The sequence below is a fragment of the Populus nigra genome, chromosome 7, assembly GCF_951802175.1.
Source record: "Populus nigra chromosome 7, ddPopNigr1.1, whole genome shotgun sequence".
Classification (NCBI taxonomy): domain Eukaryota; kingdom Viridiplantae; phylum Streptophyta; class Magnoliopsida; order Malpighiales; family Salicaceae; genus Populus; species Populus nigra.
This window is the reverse complement of record NC_084858.1, coordinates 16,226,249-16,243,973: the sequence shown is the minus strand read 5'-3', so window position 1 is coordinate 16,243,973 and position 17,725 is coordinate 16,226,249. Positions and strand designations below refer to the sequence as shown.

At 34.8% G+C, this 17,725-nt stretch overlaps 2 protein-coding genes and 1 long non-coding RNA gene across 3 annotated transcripts; all 3 read left to right on the top strand.

The window, feature by feature from the left end:
• Nucleotides 1-242: 242 nt before the first annotated feature.
• LOC133699225 (PH, RCC1 and FYVE domains-containing protein 1-like) lies at nt 243-6,716 on the top strand. Its single transcript, XM_062122387.1, has 9 exons — nt 243-742; nt 1,502-1,588; nt 1,826-1,915; nt 2,038-2,118; nt 2,213-2,407; nt 3,041-5,077; nt 5,459-5,605; nt 5,829-6,226; nt 6,327-6,716. The coding sequence occupies exons 1-9, from the start codon at nt 692-694 to the stop codon at nt 6,445-6,447; spliced, it is 3,207 nt and encodes a 1,068-aa protein (XP_061978371.1). The 5' UTR covers nt 243-691; the 3' UTR covers nt 6,448-6,716.
• Nucleotides 6,717-10,947: 4,231 nt separating this feature from the next.
• LOC133698975 (NAC domain-containing protein 54-like) lies at nt 10,948-15,329 on the top strand. The gene is made up of 7 exons (XM_062122085.1): nt 10,948-11,086; nt 11,270-11,579; nt 12,708-12,985; nt 13,144-13,479; nt 13,654-14,115; nt 14,216-14,294; nt 14,391-15,329. The coding sequence occupies exons 2-7, from the start codon at nt 11,423-11,425 to the stop codon at nt 15,119-15,121; spliced, it is 2,043 nt and encodes a 680-aa protein (XP_061978069.1). The 5' UTR covers nt 10,948-11,086; nt 11,270-11,422; the 3' UTR covers nt 15,122-15,329.
• Nucleotides 15,330-16,233: 904 nt separating this feature from the next.
• On the top strand, nt 16,234-17,707 carry LOC133698334 (uncharacterized). Its single transcript, XR_009843092.1, has 4 exons — nt 16,234-16,674; nt 16,794-17,005; nt 17,072-17,176; nt 17,579-17,707. It is a non-coding gene; the product is annotated as an uncharacterized LOC133698334 (long non-coding RNA).
• Nucleotides 17,708-17,725: the final 18 nt, after the last annotated feature.

The window sequence follows — 17,725 nt, the reverse complement described above, 5'->3', positions numbered from 1 at the left end:
CAATAAACAAGAGATTAATTTAAGAAAAAAACTTATGTTGATAATTTTCTTTTTTCCAAAACAGCTTAATGTTAATGTCACAAAATTTCGTAAAACTTGAATATTGTTTTTATATTTAATTGTTTTTTGGGTATACAAACTAGGAAGAAAATAGAAAGTTCAAATGTTACGGTGAACACGTGCAATCAGCACTTAATAAGATTTATAATACGCCATCTCTCCCTCTCTCTCTCTCACTGCACGACTTACAAAGTGAACAAAAACAGTAATGGAAGAAAGAAACTGATGGGCACACCCACACACACACTATAAAGTATAAACTATGAACAAAACCAGCCAAACTATACTTGCTTACTTACAATATTAATAACAATAACAATAATAATATTTTCTGCTACTGAACATCCTTGCAGGCAGTGTCTCTGTTCCGTATCTGTCTCTCTACTCAACATTTTCTTACAGAGAGAGAGAGAAAGAGAGGCATTCTTTCTTTCTTTTTATAGTAGTTTTAAGTCACTGACTGTGGTGTCTGAAAGCTAGTCTTGTAGGGAGGGATATTCTTCATCCACCTGTAGAAGCTACCACTTGCCTTCCCCTCTCTCATTCTGCTTCTCTTGTCTCCTTCTGGGTTGTTCTCTCTCTGTCTCTGTGCTTGTGTGATTTAGCAGTGCATGAAATTCTCTGCCTGAAAATGGGTGAAGAATCCTTAACTACAGTCCCCTTTGACAGAACTGTTGAACAGGTTTCTCTCTTCTCTCTCTTTCTGTTGGAAAATAACAATGTCTTTTTTCTGGGTTTTCTTTCTTCTTCTTCTTTTTTGGTTTGGTTACATTTTCTAGATTGTCTTTCATGTCTTCTGTTATATTCTATGGTGGTTTTCTATATGGGGTATCAAAAGGGAGGCTCTTTATTTGTAATTCTTCTGTTATAGATTGAAAGGTTACTGATTTTAGCCTGTTTGACATTCATGTCATCTGTTCTTCATCTCTTTCTCTGTGTTAATCACTGTAAAAGTTTAAGCAGACACATTGTATTTATAAATATTTTGCCTAAATGTTTCTTTCTTGTACCAACAGGAAAAAAAAATGATTTTTGATTCAGTTTCTGTAATTTCTTGGCTTTAAGGCTCTCTTTGGATTCTGATTACCAACCCTCATTTCCATTTTTTTAAACTCAATTCTTGATTTCATTTTTCTTTTGTTTTCAATTCGGACGTTGCTATAAAGTTTCAGTTTTTTCTTTAATTTTGCTCTGACCAGCTTAAGAATTAGAGTTTAGAATCATAAATTTCTTTGAATATACCTAATTATGCTAAAAGTGCGATACCAAATTAAATTTTAAAAATTTCTGATAATTTTTGAATTGTGTAATTATGAATGTGGTAGATACTGCCTCAGATTGTGGTGGTTGATGAAATCCCATGTTCTTAACTTGTTTGTAACTTTTTTCCATTTTTTATCGGGATTCAAGATTCTTAAGAAATCTGTGCAATGATGCGCAGGCAATTCTGGCTATGAAGAAGGGTGCTCAACTACTGAAATGTGGAAGAAGAGGAAAGCCCAAGTTCTGTCCATTTAGGCTTTCAACGGTATGTAAGTTTTATATGGAATAAAGTTGGTAATTTGTGGGAGAAATATGATCAGCTGTATGGAGGCAGAACTCTTTACTTGATCAAGACTAGACAAATCATTGTCCTTACAAGTGTTAGAATCGCCAACATTTGATTAGTATGCATCACATGTTGGTGCGAATATTGCTGTTTCTTGTTTCTTTTCTGGTTTTATGATAAATTAAGTGAAAAGGTTGTTTTGATTTTGCATTTCAGGATGAGAAGTACTTGATTTGGTATTCCGGACAGGAGGAGAAACAATTGAGACTGAGCTTAGTTACGACGATTGTTCCTGGACAAAGGACTGTACGTAATCAAGGATGCTCATTGATATTAAGCCGTGTCCCTTAATCTGTATCTTGTTGAAGTTGATGCCTTTTTACAGTTTCTATGAATGCTTATTTCACTTCTCACTTTTCTATTTTCAGAGGCAACTTCAACCAGATAAAGAGAATCAATCATTTTCACTTATATATACAAATGGTGACCACTCGAGCTCACTTGATTTGGTAACTTCTGAATTTGACTCTTTTATGAACAGATCATGTTTCTAGTTAAGATCTATGGCTTCATTACTGTTTTTATTCATTATCTTTCATGTAGATATGCAAGGACAATGCGCAGGCTGATTCTTGGTTTATAGGCTTAAGGGCTGTGATATCCAAGTGTCACCATTCTAGGCCTTTTTGTGCCCTGAAGAACCACAGAGTAGCACAAAGCTGTGTAAATAGTCCAGCTGGCTTTATCAGAAGAAAACATAATCTAGGAATTCTGGAGGATGACACCGAATTGTCGCAGGTTTTAACAACATCCGTTTTTCTTGTGGTTACTTTCACAAATTTAAGAGCTTTTTTATTTTCCAAAATGTTGGTCTTGTGCAAAAGTCACTTGTGCACAGACGATATTGATGACATTCTCGAAAAGAATTAGGAATTATCTAGTCAATTGAGCTTCTGTGCTGAAATGGTCAAAAGTTGCAGTAGCATTTGCATGTTGTTTTGGGGTAATTAAGGGGAAAATCACTCAATGAGACAAACAATTCAGGTTTGAAAGTAGACTTGTAATCCTTCGTGAATTATTTGATTACTTTTGTCAACAGGTGGTCAGTAATTAGCTTACTGTGTATTTTCCTGTTCTCGCGCTCTGCATTTTTCACTCATGATGCCTGCAGTTTCCAAACTCCAAATTTATTACTATATAAAATCTTACTATGGAGCTAGGTATACGGTGCTGAAGCTTTATTTGGTTTATCTAGTTATGAGTGCTATATACCATTCTTTCTTTGGAGAAGTTCCACGCGCTAGTTGTTTATCCTCTTTCCAAATTCTTTACTATCATTTCTATATGATACTGTGCTATACAACTGAAAATATTATAGTTTTCACTGACATGTTACATTTTTTGTGTGTTTTATGCAATTCTACATTGAAGGTGCATAGCTTACATGGAAGTCCTATGCAGTCGATTTCAGACAGGGGTTTTTCCGATGGATTGTCTCTTTCTTCTGATAGCCTTTGTTTCTCGGAAGCGAGTCTTCCACTATTACAAACTGTGGAGGATTTCTTAATTCCACATACTCCAAATGCTGAACAACAAAATATCAAGAAAAATGGATCTGATAATGGGTTTGCAGAGTTCCAAAAGAATATGTGTCGTAGAATTATTGGTTCGAATCATAGGTCTCATCGAACAGAGAAAAATGATGTCCTAAAGGATGTTTTAATCTGGGGAGAAGGAGCAGGAGGAGGAAATATAGGGTGTGTGGGCAACCAGTTTGGTTACCACAGTACATTGCAAATGGATTCTTTATTGCCAAAATTGCTGGAACCCACCGTGATGTTAGATGTAAGAAATATATCTTTAGGAAGGAACCATGCTGCCTTAATCACCAAACGAGGGGAAGTTTTCTGCTGGGGCGAGGGGAGTCGAGGAAAGCTTGGGCATAAAGTTGACATGGATGTGAGCTCTCCAACAATTGTTGAATCCTTAGATGGTTTCCTTGTGAAATTTGTTGCTTGTGGTGAATATCAAACTTGTGCTCTGACAGATTCTGGTGAACTGTTTGTCTGGGGTGAGAACAAATATGGAGGTAATTTGGTGTGCGAGGAGAGAACTGGAAGCCAGTGGTTACCACGTCAAATTTCAGGTCCCTTGGCTGGTGTCAGTATATCAAATGTTGCTTGTGGGGACTGGCATACAGCAGCTGTGTCCTCATCGGGGCAGTTATTTACATATGGGGATGGAACTTTTGGGGTTCTCGGTCATGGGAATCTTCAAAGTGTTTTTCATCCCAAAGAAGTTGAATCTCTTAAAGGTTTGTGGGTAAAATCTGTTGCATGTGGATCATGGCACACTGCTGCTATTGTGGACGTCATTTTTGACCGGTTCAAGTTTAATGGTGTTGGCGGGAAATTATTTACATGGGGAGATGGTGATAAAGGGAGGCTTGGGCATGCTGATCTGGAGAAAAAGCTTCAACCAACATGTGTCGCACAGCTTGTGGAACATGATTTTGTTCAAGTTTCTTGTGGAAGAATGCTGACCGTTGCACTTACCAGGACAGGAAAGATCTATACAATGGGAAGCTCAGTGCATGGACAGTTGGGGAATCCACAGGCCAAGAATAAATCAATTGCAATCGTTGAAGGAAAGCTTAAAGAGGAGTTTGTTAAGGAGATATCATCCGGGACATACCATGTTGCCGCCTTGACATCAGGTGGAAGTGTATATACATGGGGGAAGGGGACAAATGGACAATTAGGATTAGGCAATGTAGAAGATAGAAATGTACCAACTTTGGTTGAGGCTTTGAGAGATAGACAGGTTCAAAGTATAGCTTGTGGATCAAATTTAACTGCTGCAATCTGTTTGCACAAATCTATATCTGTTAGTGATCAATCAGCTTGTAAAGGTTGTAGAATGCCCTTTGGATTTACAAGGAAGAAGCATAACTGCTATAATTGTGGCCTTCTGTTCTGCCGAGTATGTAGTAGCAAGAAGCTCATCAATGCATCTTTGGCACCTAATAAAAGCAAGCTTTGTAGAGTCTGTGATTCATGTTTTAACAGTTTGCAGAATATTACACATCCAGGTGGAGGTTCCAGGAAGCTGTTGTCCCAACAGAAGGCCTTATCTGACGAAAAAGAAGAAAGGGGTGGAGCAACCCCGCCTGGGCATCGTCTACAGTTGATGAGTCGGCCATCTCTTGAAAGCCAACCTGGTGAAAGGAAGACCTCGAGAAACCAAGGGGAAAAGCAGCAGCATTTAGAAACTGTCCCTTCTATTTCAGCTGGATTGCCACGATGGGGACAAGTTTCATGTCCTGCTATATTTGAATCTTGCTACAGAATGGATTCTGTACATCCCCTGGAACCAATATCTTCCAGTTCCAGTTCCTTGAATTTGGAAGAAGATAAACATGAGTCAAACAATATTCTTGTTGAAGAAGTTGAGAGACTAAGAGCACAGGTAATGCCTCTATATGTTGTTTTAGCTTCAAAATCTAATTGCTTATCTTAATGATTTTTTTGCCTTCCATTGTGCCACACTTGTCTCACTTTCTTCATCACAAGCACTCACATGCATGCATAGAAGCATTTTTTATACAACTGGTCTTCACACCAATGGTGATGTGATCGAAGGGTTAGCCTTTTCCATCAGCAGCACTACATCAATTATTCTTTTCTTGACTGTTTTTGTTTCAGCCAGTGGATGGCTTGAGTTTCTTGTCACTTTTTCATGCAAGTTTATCATGTAAAGAATACCTGTTGCACAAAATAGTTGATTCTGTGCTGCCTTTGGCTTGAATATATTCTGCTCGGCTCTTCAGAGTTCTTTTGTTTCTAATAGGCGAAGGGCCTCGAAATGCAATGTCAAACTGGAAGCCAGAAGATTCAAGAATGTCAACAAACAATAGAGAAAACTTGGTTACTGGCTAGGGAGGAAGCAGCTAAGTGTAAAGCAGCAAATGGGATAATTAAAGCTTTGGTACTAAGGGTGATTCTCTTTCCTTCTGCCATTCTGTGGGTTGGTTTAATGTTTTGCTTCTTTACGTACTTGTAAGTAAGTCTTTAACATTCTTCGCAAGACAAGTTAAACAAAACTCACCGACCGAACTTTGTTAACTCGTGTCAATTCATAAGAGATTGGAGTTCAGCAATTAAGATGTTCAGGAGCTGAGTAAATTCAACTAAAAAATCGTTAATTCTTGTTCTTTCAGCTTCATGCAATGTCCGATAAAGTCTCAGTTAGGAAAGGAGCAGAAGACGGAGGGGATCCGTATCAGCCTCAGACCAGACCTGACTACACAGATACCCCTACTGTGTTTGCCTCAACTCATTCACCTCTTCGAGTTAGATTGCCAAAAGACTGCAACGTAGAAAGTTTATCTAGCTCTCCTATTGTGTTTTCCAATTCGCTAAAGTCCTTGGATGGGAGAGAGTTGTGCCATGAAAACAGTATGCTAGGGGAAGATTTACATGACTCGACAACAGATCCTCGACGGAAGGGAACTAACGCGTCAAAGCTCGAATGGGTAGAACAGTACGAACCTGGTGTATACATTACATTTACAGTTTCGCCAGGCGGAGAAAAGGGTCTAAAGCGAGTCAGGTTCAGGTAATTTGTTTTCCATGTTAATAATAAGCGCTGGAATCTGTTAAATACAGGGTTCAAATATCTGTTAACTGATCATACATACTTGATGTATATTTTGCAGCCGTAAACGATTTGCCGAGAAAGAAGCAGGGCGATGGTGGGAGGAGAATGAAGTTATGGTATACCAGCATTATGGCATTGAAGGATACAACAAATCAAATCAAAATCAGGAAAAGAGCTGATTTTTACTTGCTTTTTACAGTAGGTTGCTATATATTGATTCTCACACCAAAAAGGGCAGCGATTGTATAATTTCTCTTAGGATCCTTCTCTGTAAGCTCTGTACAGATCCCGGATTAGGTATGTTGTCAAGTTATTCAGTAAATGACTCATCTAAATATCTCAGCAACTTGAGGTGGATGATCCAAGTTCTGAAGATGAAGTTTTTTGCACGAGATGAGAAAAGTTTCATGTAATTAAAGCTTCATGTAGTGTTTAAGTCTTTTGCCTAGATATGTCATGCCCTCCTCTGTACAGTCATCGATAAAAAAGCTTCTCTCACATTTCTACATGGATGTTGATACAACCTTGGCTTTTATCTCAAGACAAAAAAAATAAAATAAAAAAACAATAGGGACAAAGAAACATCTTTTTTTTACATATTTCTTGTTTGAAAATATATAAATTCACTGTAAAATTATTATAAAACATATTTATTTTATTTTCTTGTCTTTTCAATTAAATATGTTTCTATTCTAATTGTTTTTGTCTTTTCTTTTTTAAGATAATAATCAAATGCTAAGTGTTTATTGACATAATGATTAAGAGCTTGTTTGAAATAATGATTAAGCTAATATTTATCTAATATGATATACATGAAAAATCACTCCATTAGAATAGTTTAAATTATAAAACCTAAAGTAATGTACATATGTTGTGTTTTATTATGGATGGTAATAGTGATATTATAAAATCAATGAACTGGTATTAGAGAGTACGTAAAAGAGTTTTCATATGAAGTTTATTTGTCATTCTAAAATTGTTTTGGGAATATCTTAGTTTTCTTGCAATTTTTTGTATGGTGAAATTATTTGATTACCTTTTAAAAAAAATAAAAAAATAATTTTGGTCTAGGGGTTTTTAAAATTTCCTTTTACCATGCACAATTTCCTTTTATTTGGAGATTGAACTCTATTTTTTTTTGTTTTTAAAGAATTTTTCACTAATTTTAAAAATAATATTTTATTTATTTATCATTCTTTATTAATTATTTAAATCGTATTATTAAATTAACTTGTCTTAATGGATTCAGTTAAGTTAATGATCTGATTCTTGAGTTTTCTTTTTTTAAAAAAAAAAAACATTGGCACACGTGAGCATTCTTTTTTTTTTTACATTAGAAACAATTTGGTCTAAGCAGCAGCATAGCACGGGTCACCATTCTAAGTTTGCTCGAGTTATTTTTTTAGATTTTTTTCTTAATTATTTTTTTTTAGTTAATTAGAATTGAGTTTTCTAATTTGTTTTGATTTGGATTGCATGAGATTATTACAGGCTCATGCCCCAAATCGCATGTTTTGTAGGTTAAACATTGTTGGCTTGGATCGATCCAATGTGTTTTCGTCATAATTTTTTTTAAAAAAGTAATTTTTAATATTTTTAAAGTCTTTTATCCATTATATATCAAATTTTTAATTTTCTAGTATTTTTTTATATTTTTATAAGGTTATAGAAAATTATCTGACCCGAGGCATATCATGTATAAAAAACTAGTGTTTAAATAGACAAGAATGTTAGTTGAATCAAAATGTTTATTTATTTGTTTTTCTCTTTAGTCGAAGAAACAAGAGATTGCTTTCGATCCCACGTAAGAAACAAACAAATCTAATAATATATTAAATAATTTCTCTTTTCCTTTCCACTTTCGGGCTTTTGATTCATGCATGTGAGTCTATATATATGACGTACGTAAGAGAGACTGAAGACCATAAAGAGAACATAATGAGGTTTCTCTTTCGGCAATAGAGTAATTTATTAGTGAATAATTCGTATTTAAATCTGAGTTAATTATGAAAAAAAACAATGATTTATATTCAACATTTCTTCTTCTCGAGGAATAGAATAGAATAATGCATCATGGCAAACTCCTCTAATCATTCTATATTGGTTTGAATGTGTTAGAACGTGCCCTTTTCCTTGGAAGAATCCAAGATTTCTTGCCACCCAATGATAGTTTCATTATTAAAAAATTTCCAAATCCAATTTATTATAGCAACTAGCCAGCCTATTTTGAAAGAAGATTTTCTAAAACAATCAAGTACATGAATTCGATTGAGTTTGGATATGGGTTTTCTTTTCTTTATCCAACTTCGATGGAAGAGCTATCCCATGTTTAATTAACTCTCTGAAACAGCTTCGACAAACATATATATATATATATATATATATATATATATATATATATATATGTGTGTGTGTGTGTGTGTGTGTGTGTGTGTGTATGTATATGTATATGTATATGTATATGTATATGTATGTATGTATATCCTTCTTTGAGTAATACACACATGTTTCATGTCCTTGGCCAACAAAAGAAAATAAAATAAAATTTTCAACTATATTTATAAAACCTGGTTTAATCTAAGGTGCGGATCACGAGTTGAGTGGATCAATTTATATCAATGTAAAATAATTTTTTTAACAAAATTAAAATGACATCTTTTTAAAAGTATTTTAAAAATCAAATCAAATTTTATTTGAGTATTTATCTGGTCGATTGGATCATTAGTTGACCTACTAAGTCAATTTTCATCAATTTAATATAAAATTTAATTCGAATTTAGATCTCGTAAAAAAAAAACATGACGAGTTTTAAAATATTTCGTTGAACATTTCATATTTTTAATATCAAAATTTTAATTAATGTGTAATATCTTCTTTCTCCTATTTTTTCCTGGAAACAATCAATGATGCATGGTTTTACATATATATATATATATATATATATATATATATATAAATTGTGGGGTTGTTAAAGAAAAAAAAAACCAAGTTAAAGAAGATGCAAGCAAATGAAAAAGACAAGCATGATGAGTAAAGCATGAATAAAACTCCAAAAAGGAGGAAAAGCACCAAAAGATTGATTGATGTAAAGGAAAAGCATGCATGGCAGAGAATCATTTGTCATCACTTGCAAAAAAAAAAAAGTTCAAGAAGGCTTACAAGCGATCCCATTATGCCACGTGTCACCTTTCTTCACGCTGCAAAAGCTGGCCCCACATGACCCCCCTGGGAACCCAGCCAATCAGTTCCTATATATGATGCCTGTACGTCTTTAGTTCTTCTGTAGCTTGGCAACTAGCTAGGTTATGGCCTGTTACCACTCTTGATTTTCAATCTGTGCACAATGCATGTGGGTATGGATTTTGCACTGATTTAGAATGTGAATAGGGCTGTAGTACCCAGAAACTCTTAAGGATTAATATTAACATTTTACGTAAAACTACTCCAGCTTCCTTAAGCTAGTTCTTGAAAAACTTCCATTCATCTGAACTATATGTCTCAAAAACTTGTTCAAGAGAAATCTTTCGGTGGAATTTGTGTTAATTATTTTATTTCGTATTACTCTTCGTTGAAAATAATTTTCTTTCAACACCTTAGTCACTGAAAAGAAGAAAAACTCTGTTACTCAAGAGAGTGATCATCACAGATAGAGTAGCACGCTCAAATTATTTCAATCTGTTGTGATTGCTGCGAATGATCTGTGTACGTACTATGACTAATCATGTAGAGGATCTCTTTCAATCGCCTGAAAACTGAAATATATACAGCAATCTTTATACATACATGCATGCGTAATTCAATATGCCAAGTCTTTTCGAGTTGGTAATTGTTTGTGTGATTCTGTTAAAAACAATCGACGGACAAGACCCAGCACTCTCATTTTCTTCCCCAACTACAACGAAAAGCTCAGGAGTTGGCCAGCACCGGGACAACAATCCCAATCCCGAAGAAGGCCATTTACTAATGTACATTTATTAAAATAATATAAATTATATGATGTGATAATTTAAGTTTTTAGATTGATATAATTTTTTAACATGATATAGTTGTTTATTAAATAATTACGAGTTTAAATCTTATTATTTTCTAGCATAAAATAACGTAGTTTATATAAATTTTAAACTTATAAATTTTTAACTTAAAGATATAATTTAAAAAATAATATAAATTATATTTTGAATAACTTAAAATTTTAAGTTGAAATGATTATAAGATAAACCATCATCTCTCTTTTGCAAGGGAGTTTACATCATAAACTTTAGCAGAACCTTTTTGATCCAAGAACTGATTCTAACAATTAACGAAACACATTGGATCATGGAGTAGTTTAAAGAGGTAAGATTGCTTGAAATTTCACAAGGAATTAAGCATGTGGAACAGACAACAATTTCCAGCCGCAATTCGGCTAGGACAGTTTGTCGTTAAGGTATAACAGTAGATACTAAATCCACCATGGAAAGGGTGGCAATGCATCAAAATATAGGAATTGTGTCATGTGGAGTTGAGATTCCGAGAAAGGATAAGGATGAAGCATGGGATAAATGGAGAGAGATTGAGAGAGTAAACTAGCTTGAATTGAAAGAAAACAAGAATAATTTGATAGGAAAAAAAAAACAATTGAAAAGGGAAAAGTGCAAGTCTTGGGGCCGGTGGCAAACCAGGACCGCCTTTTGCTTTCTCTTCTCCTCTTTTTGTTCTTATATCAAAACGCCAACCAGCTCCCTCATTTTCCCTCTCCATCCAACTTGTGATCTTTGCTCTCTCAAGCTAGCTAGCTACCTACCTTCTCTTGCATGCCTTGGGTGCTTCTTCTGCAAGGTCACATCGATCTCTCTGATCTCCCTCCCTCCATCCCATATGTGTCCTGATCATGCATAATACTTTAAAATACATGCACGATCATGACATCTAAATGATCCTCAAATTTTCTTTGGTCAATTGTTTAATCAAAATTAGATTACAAGACTAACTTTTTTGTGTCTTGCATTTGATTGTGTGCAGAGACTTGCTGTACAGTTGCTGATTATATATATTACTCTCCAATAAGGGCTGGTCTCATTTTTTGAGAAGGAGGCTAGCTTTCTTTTTTTGAGTTTCATATAGATATTTCTTGATCAAGATCAGAAGAAGTCTCAAAGGAATTAAATTAAAGAGATGGCTCCTGTTTCATTGCCTCCTGGCTTTCGTTTCCACCCTACCGACGAAGAACTCGTTGCTTACTACCTCAGAAGAAAGATCAATGCACATAGGATTGAATTAGAGATCATCCCTGAAGTTGATCTCTACAAGTGTGAGCCATGGGATTTACCAGGTATGATAATATCTCAACCCCCGAGTCCAGTACTGATCATCACTCCTTTCCTTGCATACTTGTGCATAAAGAAAGAAAGAAAATTCTCTAGTGCCTTATTAGCTTGCTTGCATGATCCATATTACATGAACCAAATAAAGATTGAGTGAGCAAAGGGATAAAGAATATTTGGGAGAAAAAGCAAAATATATACAGTGTTTTTATCCCTTTCTTGTATGATAGCTTTGGAACATATAACTAGTGTATATATCAATTACAATTAAAAATTTTATTCAGATTAATTTAGGTTAATCAATCATCCTTGGCTATTAATTAGACATGCAACTCTTTATTGGTTTTTGATTGCTTCAAGCCCTAATATCTGCTACTAGGGCAGACCACATGATGACAGCATTCTAGTTTAATTTGCAGGCTTTCTTGAACTTAATCGATCCTCACGTTGGATCAAAAAAACAAAAACCCTAATTATTTGGAGAATATGAGAAACAATTTTTTAATGTTTCTTCCATCAAAATATGTTGGATTTTTTATGAAAAAAAGAAGAAGGTGGTGAATGCAAGAAGCTAAGCTAGCCGCGATGCCTTTCCAAAGGAGAGACAGAGAATGACTTCAAATACTCTTTAGGGATTCTTGCTCTTGTTCTAGTCTAACAATTATGTTTTTAAATCCATTTACATGCATTGATCATGCTTTATTGGTCAAAAATCTTAAACTTTATAATAACATAACATATATACTACAATATAACAAGAATATTTCTAGCAGTAATTAAAGGAAGTGAACTAGTACTGTACTTGGGACTACGTGCAAGACATATGGTCCCTCCATCTTTAGGGTTCCTGTTGTGAACATGAAGTCGTATCAATTTACCAAATGATTTCCAAGTCAAAAAGCTCTTGAGGAAAGGAACAGATTGCATTGTCAGCAAAAGTATCATGCAATGCTTTATTTGCATTCCTTCAATGGAATATGTTCTAGTCTTTGTTTCATCTGTGGATTGAAGTCATTGTTTTTTCTACCTTTTCCTTTTTAAATCTTCCATCTAGATGCCTCTATGAACAATAAAATAAATAACAAAACATATTTATATATTATATTAACATGCTTAATCATTGAAACATATTGCAGGAAAATCATTGTTGCCAAGCAAAGATCTAGAGTGGTACTTCTTTAGTCCTCGAGACCGCAAGTATCCGAATGGATCGAGGACTAATCGAGCAACTAAAGCTGGATATTGGAAGGCCACTGGCAAGGATAGAAAAGTGATCTCCCAAATGCGGGCTGTTGGCATGAAGAAAACCTTAGTTTACTACAGAGGAAGAGCTCCCCATGGTGCTAGAACAGGTTGGGTTATGCATGAATATCGCCTTGATGAGCGAGAATGCGAAATTAATACTGGCTTGCAGGTGCAACTCATATTCTCATCACCCTTATATATCTTCACACACACACACACACACACACACACACACATTTATATAGATGTGTTTTGGTGATAATTAAATGCATGAGTTTGTGATATGATTTGATTATAATTAAGCTTTTCCTGGGTGAACCTATGCAGGATGCATATGCACTATGTCGTGTGTCAAAAAGGACTGCAAATATCCCAAAGATTGGAGAGCATTATGATTCTACGACAAATCAAATGCCTTGTGAACATTCTTCTAGCATTGAACAATATTCTGAAAATCATGGAAGATGTGAAGAATATGAGAGTACAAATTATCCTATGCATAGAAATGTAGATACTTGCTCAACCAGCTACCGTGCCATCGGATCCCCTCTCAACATCGGTGAATCAAGAAATGGGAAATGGATACAGTCCATGGATGGATCATTTGGCATGTCAGCTCCACAATTTCCAAACTATTCGACAGTTCCTTACCCACCATCAAAGGTAAAAAATATTATCTACTGTGATTATGATAGTCATAATCTAGCAAAACCTTTAAATTTGCGGTAGATAGACCGTCGCGAAAAAAAAGAAGATGATTAAAATGATCTGCAAAAATTAAATCTTTGATAGTATAAATAGAAATTAAATTTTTCTTACATTCATTGGTTTTGGCAGGTTGATATAGCGCTAGAGTGTGCAAGGTTGCAGCATAGGTTCACATTGCCTCCATTGGAAGTGGAGGATTTCCCTCAGTTTGGATTTACTGACATAAAAATGATGCATCAACCTTCCATGCCAGAAAGCACAAGCACTCATCAAACAGACATTTTGCAAGAAATTCTTTCGGTAGCTCATGCATCTCAAGAATTGATAAACCAATCTAGTTTTCAAGATACTTGGGGTGGAAACTATGCCACTGCTGATCATGATTTCACTTTCATGGCTGGGAAGGATGTCCAGCATAATGTGTACAGTGACATGATGATGAACTCTACAAGATGGGCTGACAAACCATGGGTTGACCCTAGTACAAGCAGCATGTCTATAGAGATGAGTGACCTAGATGAAACGTTCAAGGCAGAGAGGATGGTAGAGAACCTGAGATGGGTTGGAATGTCAAATGACGAACTAGAGAAGGTATGCAGCTTTTGATCTTTGCATAAATTAACCTAGCAACTTCTTCACTCCTAGTTGAAGAAATATGAGTACTCAATCCTTCTCCTTCCTCATTGTACAGAGTTTTACGGAGGAAACCAGGATTGTTCCAATAGAAAATATTTCAAATTTCAGGAGTAGAGAAGAGCATGGAGTTCTGGGTATTTTTTTTTATCTCCGTGTCTTAATTCAGTCACCTCCCTTATTATTTGTTTTTATTTTTTTCTTTCTTAATGAGAAAATCGATTAATTTGCAGGAGAAAATGAACATACTGGTGACTGCATGAGATTCAATGACAGTGAGGACTTTTCACTTGGATTCATCAATGATGAGCCTGATGATGATAACTTCATAGAGGAGAGCAATATTGTGGATAATCTGGCTAGTTCACCAAGCTTTGAAGTTGTGGAGGAGATCAAAGTAAATCATGGACTTTTCGTCTCGACTCGCCAAGCAACCGAGACATTCTTCCACCAATTAGTCCCATCACAGACTGTTAAAATCTACCTGAATCCAGCAGTGGTGGCCGCCAACTTTTCCATAGAGAAAGTAGAAAACACACAAAGGTATGACACAAAACCATCCAAGACTACTGCAAAGGAAAACTACACTGGAAGCAAATCATCAGCGCAGTATCCTTGGAGGTACTTATCAAGCAATGTTGTTTGTATGATTGTCATTCTCTTGATGCATTGTTTTTACTTGGGAGAAAATGTGGAAAATGGGAAATTAATGGATGACTTCATGGGAAGTGGAAGTGTAGTAGAGGAAGGTTTTTGCCCTAGCAAAAATATCAAGCCAGTGAAGAAGCCTGCAGGAAAACTAATCATCAAGAGGGATGACAATGAGAAGGAAAAAGATTTGTTGGTTACCATAAGAGGTGGTGAAGGGAGTAAACTTGGTTTGTTTCTGAAGAAGCTAGGGCTGTTTCTAACCATTTCTTTTGCTCTTTGTACCATATTGGCGAACCGCGCCATGGCCTCTTGACTTTATTCTTGATTTCATTAATTTACCATCTAACTAGCTATAGTTGTTGAGTTTGGGAAGGCATAAAATTTTGCCATCTCTAACGTTGGAGTCTAATGTATTCTAATAGATAAATATACCTTTGTATTCTATACTCAAACTTGTAGTAATTGAATAATTAATGTAATTGAATTAGATTAATAAAACTTTCATATTCTTCTGGTGTCAAGTTTGATTCTAATGCATGTTCACTTCTTTTTATACTTATATGTAATATTCCTTTGCATGTCAAATCTGCCTCTAATGTGAAATCTGGTTTCAGTCGTATAACTTGCTTGATTTATAGTGTGTTCGGGAGTATGGTTATGATTATTTTTTATTTGAAAATGTATTAAAAAAATTTTTTTATTTTTAAAAAATTATTTTTGATATCATCGCATCAAAATGATCTAAAAACATCAAAAAATATTAATTTTGAGCAAAGAAAAAAATAAAAAAAATTTAAATTTTTTCAAATACAATTTTAAAACGCAAAAACAAATAGAATCTTAATAGTATCTTGTTAATATTTCAAGATTAAAAAATAATAGAAATAAAGAGAATATCTCTTACACAAATATATTTTTATTTTTTCTATTTCTATTTTGAGACACTGATCAAACACAAATATCATTATCTTTTAAAAGAAAAAGAAAAGAGACCTGATCATTTCATTGCTTGATGAGGACAGCTTTGTTGTTGACTCTCGTTGTTTAATGAATAAACCATACTTTAGTCTCTAAGTTTTTAGCATGATTATAACTTAGTCCTTCATGTTTGAAAATATACAAGTTAGTCCCTTGACTCGTTGATGTTGATCGTTTATTTAAATTTAAACCATATGTTGTTTATTTAAATTTAAATTCACAAAGAAAAAACCAATTGATATTTTAAAAAAGACAACGACCAACAAGAATCAAGGGACTAATTAACTTACAGGGGTTCAGACATGAAGGACTAAGTTGTAGCTGTATTAAGAAAAGAGAGACTAAAGTATAATCCATCCATGCAACCGCACATGCCGACAAGTTTGCCATCAAATTATTCACTTGCTATTTTCAACTACTTTGTCCCCCGCAACCACAAGCCCCACGCCATTCCTAAAGCTGCTAAATTAACCTTAATTTTCTCCCTGTACACATAGCCAACAATACATTAATGTTCGATCTTAATGCTGATATATTACAAGCTAGATCAGCTGATCTGTTGTAGATAGAAAGAGGGTTTTGTTTCTTCTTCAGTATTCACCAATCACCATGTCTTCTTCTTCTAGGGTGCAAAATATCCTGTTAACGTTTTGGCTGTGTTGTCCATTTGTGGATATCTTCAAGGTGCAAATGCTGCAAGCTCCACAGTGAATGTTGGGAATATATATATAAAGTTATTATGAATGTTGTTGATGGCAAGAGCTATCTTTTGAAACACTATAAGATAAAAAAAAATTAATTGAGTGCAAATGACAGCGAGCAGAGTGGATAAAGTTCTTGGGAGTTTCTGTAAATCTTGAGACGAGAGCCAACAAAGTCTATGATGCAGTGAGTATCAACCACATCACATCTCAGACATTATTACAGTTAGTTTATTGATTCAGGAGAACTATTTGCTTCTGTTAAATTTGATTTGATGAGCAAATTTTCTTCTTCTTCTTTTTCAGATCAAAGAGAATTACTTCAAATCAATAGTAGCTTGGATTCAGTATGATAATGTTAGTTTAGCATAAGACATGAACATGCATATGCTCGTGTTCCTTCAATTCAATGTTCTAGGGTATCTTTGGTTATGTTAGGCTCAACAATTTTCAGAGCGTATGGTCTCTTGCAAAGGAAACATACAAGTTGACGGTAACAGAAGACAAATTTAAACACTGTAAGTAATATATCATTTCCTGTTCTTTAATTAATGTGGATCGAATGTATTATAACTTGAAAGCAGTATGTGGAAGATGCAGGTGGAGAAAATACTGACAACTCTATGAATAAGATCACCTGCAACACCTCAAACCCTGATGGTTTGGAAGAATTGCATGCAATTCTATGTGTAAGTTCTGTTTATGGCTAAAGATTACAGAGTTATTAAACTCGACCCTAGACAGATGATTTAGCCTTTGTCCCAGAACAAGTTTTAAATAAAACGGATGAAAGTTTATCTGATGTGAGTCAACTCGACAGATCAACATGCAACTTAAAAAACAAATAAAATAAATGTTTTGACTGCTCCATCTGAGCCTTCTGTTGCCCATCTTGACGAATCATAAATGTGAAGACTGGAATGATGGAGCAGTCTCCCAACCTCAACTGGTTTTAGCAGATCTCATTGAAGCTCTGTTTCCCACTGGAAATTATTAAAAAACATACACTAGGAACATTGCTAAGGGAACATCCTCTTCTTACACTGTAAAACATTGAAATACTGCTTACGAGTTTTCTTCTCAATATGCAGGAGAAGGGATTGTAAGCATTGATGCCAATATGCGTAACAGAGATATCTCCACTTCCTTGGAACCCACAATACTTGCTTGCTAATGACCACAACAGCACACATCAAGTCCTTTATTCTATTTGTATCAGCCATTAAATGTTTCTGATA

Coding starts and splice junctions, on each gene's coding strand:
- LOC133699225 (XM_062122387.1), top strand. CDS start 692: ATGGGTGAAGAATCCTTAACTACAGTCCCCTTTGACAGAACTGTTGAA. Junction 1,589..1,825: donor GTCCATTTAGGCTTTCAACG/GTATGTAAGTTT, acceptor TTTGCATTTCAG/GATGAGAAGTACTTGATTTG. Junction 5,606..5,828: donor TTAAAGCTTTGGTACTAAGG/GTGATTCTCTTT, acceptor TTGTTCTTTCAG/CTTCATGCAATGTCCGATAA.
- LOC133698975 (XM_062122085.1), top strand. CDS start 11,423: ATGGCTCCTGTTTCATTGCCTCCTGGCTTTCGTTTCCACCCTACCGAC. Junction 12,986..13,143: donor AAATTAATACTGGCTTGCAG/GTGCAACTCATA, acceptor GAACCTATGCAG/GATGCATATGCACTATGTCG. Junction 14,116..14,215: donor CAAATGACGAACTAGAGAAG/GTATGCAGCTTT, acceptor CTCATTGTACAG/AGTTTTACGGAGGAAACCAG.